General features: G+C 45.5%; 1 protein-coding gene across 2 annotated transcripts in view; it reads right to left on the reverse strand.

The window, feature by feature from the left end:
• Nucleotides 1-11082, reverse strand: part of LOC137430087 (AP-1 complex subunit beta-1-like) — a 97166-nt gene extending 86084 nt beyond the window's left edge. Inside the window, exons 1-5 of one of the 2 annotated variants that reach the window (XM_078780144.1) lie at nt 10666-11082; nt 8883-8937; nt 6182-6287; nt 2417-2552; nt 2086-2331 (exon numbers count right to left, since the gene is read on the reverse strand). In XM_078780144.1, the coding sequence (XP_078636270.1) occupies nt 2086-2331; nt 2417-2552; nt 6182-6287; nt 8883-8919 (525 nt within the window). In that variant the 5' untranslated portion in view covers nt 8920-8937; nt 10666-11082. The remainder of the gene's footprint in view (nt 1-2085; nt 2332-2416; nt 2553-6181; nt 6288-8882; nt 8938-10665) is intronic. The other variant, XM_078780145.1, reaches the window with a different exon arrangement.
• Nucleotides 11083-12313: the final 1231 nt, after the last annotated feature.

Below are 12313 nucleotides of genomic sequence, written 5' to 3' on the forward strand. Positions count from 1 at the left end.
TTAACGAAATTTAATTTAAATTTTTGCCTCAGCAAAGTAGCCACCTTTTGCAGATATAACCGCCGAACACACACGTGGCATTCTTTCTACAATGGAAATCAAATATTGTTCGGGAAGTTCTTCCCAACACTGTTGCAGAAGTTCCCACAAATGTGTTGCACTTGTAGGTTGCTTTGCTTTCACCCTTCTGTCCAGTTCATCCCAAACCAGCTCGATGGGGTTTAAGTCTGGAGACTGTGCTGGCCATTCCATGATTTGAAGCCTACCATCTTGTTCTTTTCTGCGAAGGTAGTTTTGACATAGCCTGGAGGTGTGTTTAGGGTCTATGTTGCTGGAGGATGAACCCCTGACCAACTCGGCATATACCAGAGGGTATTGCATGGCACTGCAAAATACTGTGGTAGCCCTTTTGGTTCAGGGTGCCAGTCACTCTGTGCAAGTCGCCGACTCTAGATCCAGCAAAAGAGCCCCAGACCATCACGCTTCCTCCTCCATGTTTGACAGTTGGTGTCGCACACTGAGGAACCATCTTTTCGCCTACTGGACCACATACAAAAACCCTGCGTGATGAACCAAAGATTTCAAATTTGGATTCATCGGTCCATAAGACCTTCTTCCAGTCTTCAGTGGTCCACTGGCAGCGAGTGCTTCATGGCCCAGGCAAGCCTCTTTTTTCTTATTTTGCCATCTTAGCAATGGCTTTCTTACTGCCACTCGACCTGTCAAACCTGCAGCTCAGTCTTCTCTTCACAGTTGAAAATGAGACTTGCTTACTTTGGCCAGTGTTAAGCTGTGCTTGAAGCTGTTGTCCTGTGAGCCGCCTATCACGCAAGCTGTTGCCTCTCAGAAACTTGTCTTCTTATTCTGTTGTGCCTTTGGGTCTGCCAGACCTCTTCCTGTCAGAGTTTCCTCCAGTTTCCAATATACTACTTCCTGCAGTACAATATTGTCCAAATAATGCTTCAGAGGGTGTAATAACAGTCTATTCCAATACTGCTTTTATACAGACAGGGGATTTGTAATCAAGTAATCAGCAAATGTTGGGACACCTGTAGGAATTGTTTGCATCAACTTTCAAGGCTTAATTTACTTAAATTGCTGCAAGTTGTTAACCCATTACTTGTTCCCTGAAGAAGGCCTTTTTTTTACAATATAACTGTGCAATTTACATTATTTTCCCGTTTTTGCTAACCTAAACTTTTTTTTTTTTTTCAACCTCGAGCAGTTTACTGCTTACCTTTGTGCCGTTTCAGGTTATTCACTGGACATTAAACTGCATAAATTTCAATAAAAACTAAAAATTGAGGTGTTCTAAAACTTTTGACCGGTAGTATACATGTATGTATGTGTGTGTGTATATGTATGTATGTATGTATGTATGTATGTATGTATGTATGTATGTGTGTGTGTATATGTATGTATGTATGTATGTATGTGTGTGTGTATATGTGTGTATATGTATGTATGTATGTATGTATGTATGTATGTATGTGTGTGTGTGTATATGTATGTATGTATGTATGTATGTATGTATGTATGTATGTATATATATATAGGAGCGTACGCTGGATCAGCACGTCGCTGCGTCCTTGGACGACTCCTCAGCACCATCCCGACACACCACTGTGTGCGCTACGGAATGATGGGTTTTCACGTCGGCCGGAGTGCAAATCCTGCCAGCAACCTCCTTGAGAGAGGACCCAGTACCCTGGTACTCATTTCGCCGACCTTGGAAGGATGACAGGCTGAGTCAACCCCACCTGGTATTAATTCAACAGCTGAATGGGATTCAAACTCAGGACCTTCGGATCCCAAGCCCGCCGCCCTAACCATTAGGCCAACACCAGGTATATAAGGAGTTGAGGATCACATCAAGACTGACCCAAGAGCTTCTGACATCACACAAGTTCAGAAGTGAACTGCAGCGACTCTTAACATTCATGACAGTTAAAGAGTGCGGATCAAGTCTGAGCAATCCTCGTATTATCTTTGCATTCTTTTGAACGTTGTATTTTGCTTAACAGTCGCCTTACAATGTCATCAAAATGTCCTCTTTTCACAAAAAGGGTCATCACTGTGTCCCACCATAGGGTTGGAGTCTGAGATGAGGTCCTTGAGCGTGTCCAGGAAACCCTGGTCCTCGACCAGCTGTGCATTTATGTCATGCAGCTTGGCAACGCAGACCGCTGCAGTTTTGCGCACGTACGGGTCTTCGTCTTTCAGACACTTTCTCAGTGGCTCGCACAAGTACTCTGTGATCTTGTCTACCCGGATGCAGCCCATGGTACGCACAGCAAGGGCACGGATCAGTGGGTTAGGGTCTTCACAGTCCTGAAAGATCAACAAGTATTTTAAACCCAAAACTAAAGCAGTTTTACTTTCCGGATAAGTTAGCAATGTTGTCAGCTACGCTCACCTTGACAAAGGTATTCACGGCCATGATAGCCATGTCTGGTTGGTTCTTTGCATAATTCATCAAGTATAGATATACTAGCTTCTTCAGCTCCAGGTTGTCCGTCTGCATGCAATTAACCACATCTGGGAAGAGAGCACTGCAAACAAAACAACCAGCACTTGGGTCTCAAAAAACAGCACAGATTAAAATGCAACTCACACACAAACTTGTCTGCTCAAATACAACTGAAGTTTTTAGCAATTATGAACCTGGAAAATAAAGTAATTTGGACATGTTTTCTCAGCTCTTAACTGCAATGCCAGAAGATTTAAATTTCAATGCCACACCAAATTTAGAAAGCAGCCAAAACGTTTGTTTGTCATAAGCATGAAACTCAGATAACTGAGACAGAGAAAACTTTTGTCAGAATAAAAAAAATTTAAACAAGAAAATTACAAGGTAATAAAAGTATTAATTAGCACTATCTGCTGGAACCATTTCGGGAATCTAAAAGCATGCATCTGCTGATGGCAGCAAATAGTGTGTGTGATGCTACGGCATTAAGAAAACGCACGTGTGCGATTCAGTGATACGATGTATGGTCTGTAATTCTCAAAGTCTGGTGATCAAAAAGACTTTTCATATATTTAGAATTTTTATGGGATTGACAGGCGGTTTTTCAGGAAATCAAAATAGGCTTCACCATATACCAGAGGGTCAACCGAATGTGGGATAGGAAGAAAAACAAAAGGATTTCCATGAAAGGCTACATTAAAAATAGCAATTTGGCCATTCATCACCATTTGGTGATCATTTAGAAAAGCCCTGAATGGCTTTGACAGTTTGCTCTTCTCATCTGAGCAGAGATCATGACACTGGGATCCTCAAATCCCATGTAAATTGCTGACTGATCCATTGTATCTACTGTACTCACCTTCATCAACAAGTACAGTATGATGCAATGCACCAATCATTGTGGAAAAACACACGCAGACAGAGACACACACACACGCACACATACACACGGCACTCTCAGTAACAGGGAAATCAACAATGCTGCCACCTTTCTCACCGTGGCATTTCCTAAGGAAGAATTTCCTCCTCCCCATGGATGTCGGCCTATGGTTGTTTGTCTGTGTTATTGTCCCTTTAAATGCTGAGCGCCAAGCAAGGAAGCAACACGTACTTTTTTTTTTTTTTTTAAGTCTTTGGAATGACTCGGCCAAGGTTCGAACTGCCGACCTCCCAGATTCAGAACGGACACTCTAACCATTACATTAACCATTAATCTCTGGTATGTAGTCTGGCATATAATGCATGTACAGTGTACACGTTCCTCCATGAGCGCTAACAAAAGTTGGTGTTTTTTAAAGGCTGAAAGTCATTATTCGCGCTTTGATTAGAAACAAAAGGAGTAGTACGAGTATGCCAATTCTCAGTCACACAGAGCAACAGCTTAGCTTAGCAATGGGAAATTGCAGAACCACCTTACTAACACCAAAATTACATTCACATGACATGAACCAAACAACCCCACCACCAAGACAAGTGGGCACCGAACAATGGGGAATTCATTCACAAATCTGTTGCAAATTTTTTTTTTTTTTAAGTTTAAACCAACAAAAACATTAAGTGACAAATTGTTTTAATTACAAAATAAAATTAAAAATAACTTTGCAGCATGCGGCAGTCCCTCCATGAAAAAGTAAGCAAATAACATGGAAGTGACGTTAGCATTTGGGAAACCACATTCTGGAATTCCATCCAAAACAAACATTAACTTCCCATTTCATAGTGGTATTCCTTTGGAGTTAGTAAACTTTGCACATCCGGGTGCATATTTACCGCCAAGAACACTTGCAGACACGTTAATCAAGACATTTAAACTTTGCAAGTTATTATTGTGTTGATAAACACACCAATTCGATATAATAAATGTCACAGACATGATCTGGAGCTCCACCTACATTGTCACTTTAAACAGTTTGCATGTGACACACACAATTGGGGAGAATGTAAAGAAAATAAAAAACGAGACAAAATTAAACGTCGACCGATATGCCTCCACCCACATTATTACATCACTAGCAGAAGTACCCGGCATTGCCGGGCGGGGGAGGGGAGGGGAGGGGGAAGGGGAGGAGAGGGGAACGGGGGGGAAGGGAGGAGAGGGGGGGAGGGGAGAAGGGGGGGGAGGGGAGAAGAGGGGGGAGGGGGAGGGGGAGGGGGGGAGGGGGAGGGGGGAGGGGGAGGGGGGATAGGGTATGGGGATGGGGGGAGGGGGGAAAGGGAGGGGGGAAAGGGAGGGGGAGGGGGAAAGGGAGGGGGAAAAGGGAGGGGGAGGGGGAAAAGGGAGGGGGAGGGGGAAAGGGAGGGGGAGGGGGAAAGGGAGGGGGAGGGTGAGGGGTGGAGGGGGAAGGGAGGGGGAGGGGAGGATGGAGGGGGGAGGGGGAAGGGGGAGGGAAGCGGAGGGCCAGTCAACAATGACGTTGCAGTTCTCATGGTCGGAGAGCAGCACAACAATCGCGACATCGTCCTGCATCTTCGCAACAGCACGAAGCGGATTTTGGAGACTCACCGATCCTGTGACGCCCTCCAGTACCGGCGTTGCCGGGCGGGGGAAGGGAGACCCGTACATTACACACATTACAACATTACACACACACAAACTGTGTTTTATGTTCAATGGTCTGGCGGCGGGAATGGAACATCATGTGATCGCTCTGAGCGAATCAGCGCGCTGCTCTGCCACCGCTCAGATTCCATGTATAATATTCCTCGCTGAAATGCACTGAGGTAAATATGAATAAAAAATATGGATCTCGTCAAATATTTTTAGGTCGGCCATGTCCTTCCCAGGCTCAATGGCCATGTCTGCGCCAAATATGAAGCACGGGAGCCTCTCCGTTTAGGAGTCTATCGGTAACATTACACACACACAAACTGTGTTTTATATATATAGATTATACATACTTGCACCAAGTTCGATTTAAATATATTAAGCTGTTCCCAAGTATCACATTTCTACCTGACATGACCTCTGACCTTTGAGCTATCGATGCAGATCTTTGCATCATAATATATACTTACACCAAGTTTGGTCGAAAATCCCATCAATGGTTCACAAATTAGCTCAGGAATATAATTTTTACCAAACGGGACCTCCGACATTTTACCCCAAAATCGAATCGGTCAATGTTTACACCATTATACATACACGTACCAAGTTTGACTTGGATCACTTAAACCGTTCTTAAACTATCGCGGTGACAAAAGCCCATCACAGATGCACGTATGGACGGACAATCCGATGACGTCGTCACTGACCCTAAGTTTACAAAATGCATCCATTCATCTTGCAATTTAGCCTCTTTCATCGTCACGAAATTACAATTGATTTGTGCAACCTTGAGCAGCATCATACGTACAACATGCAATACAGGGGCAACATGTCACGTCCAGTTTGAAAAACGGGAGATTGTTTTTTTTCAGAATAATGGCATCGACAGGTCAGCCAATCAAGTCAACAGCGAGCCTAATATTGCCACATCGTCCTCGGCAATAACAAGGGGAGCGATTAGATAAAGATGCAATCAATCAATTTATGAAGAGAACCATAAAGTTAAGGTCATGTATCAATTGCTGCAAGGTGCGAGGCGAGGCTCACGATGTAAATTCAGCAAAACACAGGTTGCTGAGCTCACTAGTAAAACACCCAGGTACAAACGCTGCGCGTTACACAGTTTATCGACGTTAACGAATGAATAGTACAATTTCTCTCCGAACCTGACATCTTTTCCAACAGTCATTGAAGCAATAACTTTCTTCACGGCCTCCTTCTTCTTCTCTTTTTTGTCACTATTCAGGTCAGCCTTGAGTTCGAAAATTTCCCCTGCAACGAGACGGACACATTTAGTCTCAATTGGTGCTGATAGTGAAGGAAAGGAAGGTCACACCAACAATCGTCTCAATTATTCAGCACAAGCTCAGTCGTTATTAAAAAATGTTCCTTGTGTATCCATCTTGTCCATCCCATGTATCCTCTGTATAAATCTCGTCCATCCCATGCATCCTCTGTATAAATCTTGTCCATCCCATGCATCCTCTGTATCAATCTTGTCCAACCCATGCATCCTCTGTATCAATCTTGTCCATCCCATGCATCCTCTGTATAAATCTTGTCCATCCCATGCATCCTCTGTATAAATCTTGTCCATCCCATGCATCCTCTGTATAAATCTTGTCCATCCCATGCATCCTCTATCAATCTTGTCCAACCCATGCATCCTCTGTATCAATCTTGTCCATCCATGCATCCTCTATCAATCTTGTCCAACCCATGCATCCTCTGTATCAATCTTGTCCATCCCATGCATCCTCTGTATCAATCTTGTCCATCCCATGCATCCTCTGTATCAATCTTGTCCATCCCATGCATCCTCTGTATAAATCTTGTCCATCCCATGCATCCTCTGTATCAATCTTGTCCATCCCATGCATCCTCTGTATCAATCTTGTCCATCTCATGCATCATCTGTATCAATCTTGTCCATCCCATGCATCCTCTGTATAAATCTCGTCCATCCCATGCATCCTCTGAATCAATCTTGTCCAACCCATGCATCCTCTGTATCAATCTTGTCCATCCCATGCATCTTCTGTATCAATCTTGTCCATCTCATGCATCATCTGTATCACTCTTGTCCATCCCATGCATCCTCTGTATAAATCTCGTCCATCCCATGCATCCTCTGAATCAATCTTGTCCAACCCATGCATCCTCTGTATCAATCTTGTCCATCCCATGCATCCTCTGTATCAATCTTGTCCATCTCATGCATCATCTGTATCACTCTTGTCCATCCCATGCATCCTCTGTATAAATCTCGTCCATCCCATGCATCCTATGTATCAATCTTGTCCATGCCATGCATTCTCTGTATCAATCTTGTCCATCCCATGCATCCTCTGTATCAATCTTGTCCATCCCATGCATCCTCTGTGTCAATCTGGTCCATCCCATGGATGCGTGTTTTGCGTCCTGTTTTTGCCTGTTGTTAAGTCCAGATCTGTTCAGGGTACCAGACCTTCCACGAGCCTCAGCTATGCATGTTGTTTGCCAAATAAATTAATAAACTTGCAGTGACATAAAAACAGCATACATTTTAACACTGCACAGGAAACTATCAGGGATGCTTCTTGGTATTGGTAGTGCAACCCTTCCCCGTCCTGCCTTCCCCCAACAAAAGTCTGGGGCCAAATTCCCCAGTCCCTTCCTCTATGAAGGTGGCGTACACCATCTTGGATGTGGGCATCTCTAGATCACTTCTGGAATATTGATCAGCTGTTTGAGAGAGCTGTCCAGGGCTAAAGAACACTGCACCGCATTCTCCTGCAATCGTTCAGACACTTCACTTTTTTGTCAGAGATTATCTGGATCACATAATTTTTTACGTGCTTCTTCACCATCGAGAGAGAGAGGGCAAACACCGATATACGAGCACGATATGAATTCACAATATGAAGAATTTCCCTGGATATGGGACAATAAAGATCATCATTATTATATCTCAAAAAGTTGTGGACGAATCCGGACGAAAATTAGTCGATCTGTTGGGTTTGTGACGAGGAATAATATTAAATTTTGGTGATTATTTCAATCCGGATCCGGATCAGATAATTTTTAAGCGTTTCTCTTCACATTGATTAATAAGGCCAAAACAATACAGTATATGGTATGATATTTCAAAAAGTTGCGGACGAGTTGGTTCGGCGACAAGAACAAGCCGATTCGATTTGGGTTCAGGTCCAGATCCAGATCCGGCCTATCAGTGGGATACAAAACATAAACTGTTCAGCCTGGCGGAGTGCGCTCTCCCGAGTGTTGTTCCACTTACAATGTAAAATCATGTCGTAGGAGGGAAGAAGAAGAAGTAGAAGAGGAAGAAGAAGAAGAAGAGGAAGAAGAAGAAGAAGGAGAAGAATGAGAGGCAGGAGAAGAAGAAGAAGAAGAAGAAGAAGAAGAAGAAGAAGAAAAAAGCCAAAACATGTTTTGTAGTCCTCCGTATTTTGCACCACTCAGCACAACTCAACTGGCTAAGGAAGGACCCAAACAGGAAAGCTGACCTTACTGAAACAGCACTCAATGCACAGAGAATTAAACAAATGCACTGAAAGGCAGAAAGAGCAAACTTGTTACTTTATATTATTTATTATTAGACCAATAACTCGCTGACGTACCCGTCTACGACAAGCAATAAAAACAGGAGGTCCCCAGTAAATACCACAAACATTCTCTTTCAGCTCATTTAACCATGCTTGGTGATAGGTACATTATTTAATTTGCTTCAAATCAAGTTATTTTGTGCGCACATGCTTCTTTACATTGGAATTATAGCTTCAGCCTCAAAAATAAAGATAAAAAGTTAAAAACTCGTTTTTATTTATGAAAAATACAATCCCTAGAGTTTGCTGGATATACATTTACCTTTCTTTGTTGTGGTGAAATACTTTGAATCGGTCATGTTGAAGGTTGAGAATACCTGAATAGGGGAAAAAAAAATGACAAGACAAATGCATCAACTAGATTTTGTTTGAGAATAAAATAAATAATTAAAATAAAATTTTGTTGTTTACAGAAGGGAGAAAATCTAGGCACGAGGCAGGGAGGAAGGACTAGGAGTTGGGGCAACATTGATCGATTCTGGGGGGTGCGGGGAGTGGGAAGGGGAAGGGGAAGGGGAAGGGGAAGGGGAAGGGGGAGGGGAAGGGGGAGGGGGGGAAGGGGAAGGGGGAGGGGGGGAAGGGGAAGGGGGAGGGGGGGGGAGTTTGGGCGGGATCGGTTCTGGGAGCGAGGATGGTTCAGGTCCGGATGATACCATAAATATTCTCTTTCAGCTCATATAACCCCCAAGCTCATATAACCTTTGGGGGGTGTGGGGAGTGAAGATGGGAGGAGGGGAGGAGTGAGGATTGGGGAAGGGAGTGAGGTAGGGAGTGAGGTAGGGAGTGGGGGGCGGAAGTGAGTGGGGAGGGAGTGATGGTACAGTTGGGAGTGAGGGTGGGGTGGGGAGTGAAAGTGGGGTGTGGGAAGTGAGGATGGGGTGGAGGAAGTGAGGATGGGGTGGAGGAAGTGAGGATGGGGTGGAGGAAGTGAGGATGGGGTGGAGGAAGTGAGGATGGGGTGGAGGAAGTGAGGATGGGGTGGAGGAAGTGAGGATGGGGTGGAGGAAGTGAGGATGGGGTGGAGGAAGTGAGGATGGGGTGGAGGAAGTGAGGATGGGGTGGAGGAAGTGAGGATGGGGTGGGGGAAGTGAGGATGGGGTGGGGGAAGTGAGGATGGGGTGGGGGAAGTGAGGATGGGGTGGGGGAAGTGAGGGTGTGGTAGGGGAAGTGAGGATGGGGTGGAGGAAGTGAGGATGGGGTGGGGGAAGTGAGGGTGGGATAGGGGAAGTGAGGGTGGGGTGGGGTAAGTGAGGGTGGGGTGGGGGAAGTGAGGGTGGGGTGGGGGAAGTGAGGGTGGAGTGGGGGAAGTGAGGGTGGAGTGGGGGAAGTGAGGGTGGAGTGGGGGAAGTGAGGGTGGAGTGGGGGAAGTGAGGGTGGAGTGGGGGAAGTGAGGGTGGAGTGGGGGAAGTGAGGGTGGAGTGGGGGAAGTGAGGGTGGAGTGGGGGAAGTGAGGGTGGAGTGGGGGAAGTGAGGGTGGAGTGGGGGAAGTGAGGGTGGAGTGGGGGAAGTGAGGGTGGAGTGGGGGAAGTGAGGGTGGAGTGGGGGAGTGAGGGTTGGGAGGGGAGTGAGGATTGGGAGGGGAGTGAGGGTTGGGAGGGGAGTGAGGGTTGGGAGGGGGAGTGAGGGTTGGGAGGGGGAGTGAGGGTTGGGAGGGGAGTGAGGGTTGGGAGGGGGAGTGAGGGTTGGGAGGGGGAGTGAGGGTTGGGAGGGGGAGTGAGGGTTGGGAGGGGGAGTGAGGGTTGGGAGGGGGAGTGAGGGTTGGGAGGGGAAGTTTCGAAGCAAGCAACAACGCCAGGAGTGGACCAAGGACAGAATAGGAGGGTAAAGGCGAGACACCACGAACTTGCAGCAGAAGGTCTTAATACTAATAGACCAAGTTCATTTATCCAGTCACTTTACACAAGCAATCGTGATGAGCACACAAAGGCCAGTGAGAGATTTCCATTGAAGCTATTCGTTTTCTTTATCAAAGTAACAAATGACGTTTATCTTTCAGGGCACATCACCATAACGACAGCACATCTGCATTCTTTTAACACCCGCACCTGACGAGGAAACGTGGAGCAAACGTTCACCAGCAACAACTTGCAGTAATCCAAGAACCGACAGACCTCGCAAAGGAGCTCGAATCTCTTCACGATCACCTCGTTCAGACACTCTGCCAACGGGAAACTGCAAAGCCCGACTCGCCCAGCCCAGAAAATGGCTCCAATAAAACCAGAAGCCAGAAGCTGCTCTCTCGTCCCTGGTGTTTTTGCTCTACCTTTTCCTCCTCCCTTTCACAAGCATTCAGATTTCAACCTGTCCCACAACACGTTTACATTTACCTTCAATATTATCAGCACCGTACGTGTAAATATGGAAAAACCCAGTACTCTAGCTAAGCAAACACTGCCACGAACAAGCTACACCTCCCGAACCGCTGATGCTAACTACATTGCCATGTCTCGAGCACTTTTCCTGATTGGTTGATGATGGCCCTGCCCACCATCACGTGATATTTCTTTGCACATGCGAACGATCTTTTGTGTAATTATTAAAATCGAGGGCTCCGAACTCGTAGAATTGTGTTTTATTCATGTGGATTAATGTATATCAGACACGCGATTAAAAGACGAAATAATTCGGTTCCACAGTCCACGCCCACTTTGTGTAGCGTTGTTTGTACTTCTAAATATTTTATTTTGAAATATTCTTAGAATGAGGAAGCAGGTGTGGTACCGGTGTATGACGTCACTTTCCAAGAGCCATTCACAGTGCACCTCGCCTCACACACCCAATCAGGGTCGTCTCGCGACCCGTTGCCTAGTCACCGCTGCCCTCTCCGAACTAAACACGCACTCTAACATTGGTCAGCCGAGCGATTGTGATGCCAAGCCGCGGCCATCTTGCGACGCCACTCCATTGAAACAAATGCCTTGAAAGTCGTGCTTAGGTTCCGCGAAAGCTACGACGTCATTGATGTAACATTTATGTTTCTGTAAAATGCCGAGCAAGCCCGTGGGCTCCACTTTTTGTTGTTTTACCTGCGCCACCGAAGGTAGACGGAGGTTATGTATTCACTCCTGTTTGTCTGTGAGCAGGATATCTCTAAAAGTTATGAACGGATTCGGATGAAATTTGGTGGAAAGGTTGGGTGTGTGATAAGGAAGAATTGATTGCATTTTGGAAAAGATCGGGATACTATAAATGTTTAAGTGAATCTTCACCATTGAGTGAGTGATCGGGCCGATATATGCACTACACCATAGCATATTTCAAAACGTTGTTGACGGATTCAGACAAAACCTGGTAGAGGTTGGGTAGGTAAGAAGAAAAAACCCGATTAGATTTTGCTTCAGGTCCGAATCCAGATCTGACCTATCAGTGGGATGCAAAACAAACTATTCAGCCTGGAGGTATGCGCTCTACTGAGTGTTCTAGTTTTTATTTTAAATGCTTTCCATTTATTCAACTCCCTCGTCCCTCCTGTTGAGACGTTTTAAAAGCACCTAAAATGGCTACATTGGATAGCATGATATAGCAACCTCATGTTGTTCGTTTAACACATCAGTGCTCCAGTGATTCAGGTAGCAGGTAGTTTTAACAGCAGTGCTCCCACCGCCCTCCTCCCCCCACCAAAAAAACTTTTTGTTTTGTTTTTGCTCAAAACACTCCTCGGCACTCATTGATGAACCTCGTAGTTTGACGAAG

The sequence above is a fragment of the Myxine glutinosa genome, chromosome 6 (assembly GCF_964187855.1).
Source record: "Myxine glutinosa chromosome 6, kmMyxGlut1.1, whole genome shotgun sequence".
Lineage (NCBI taxonomy): Eukaryota > Metazoa > Chordata > Myxini > Myxiniformes > Myxinidae > Myxine > Myxine glutinosa.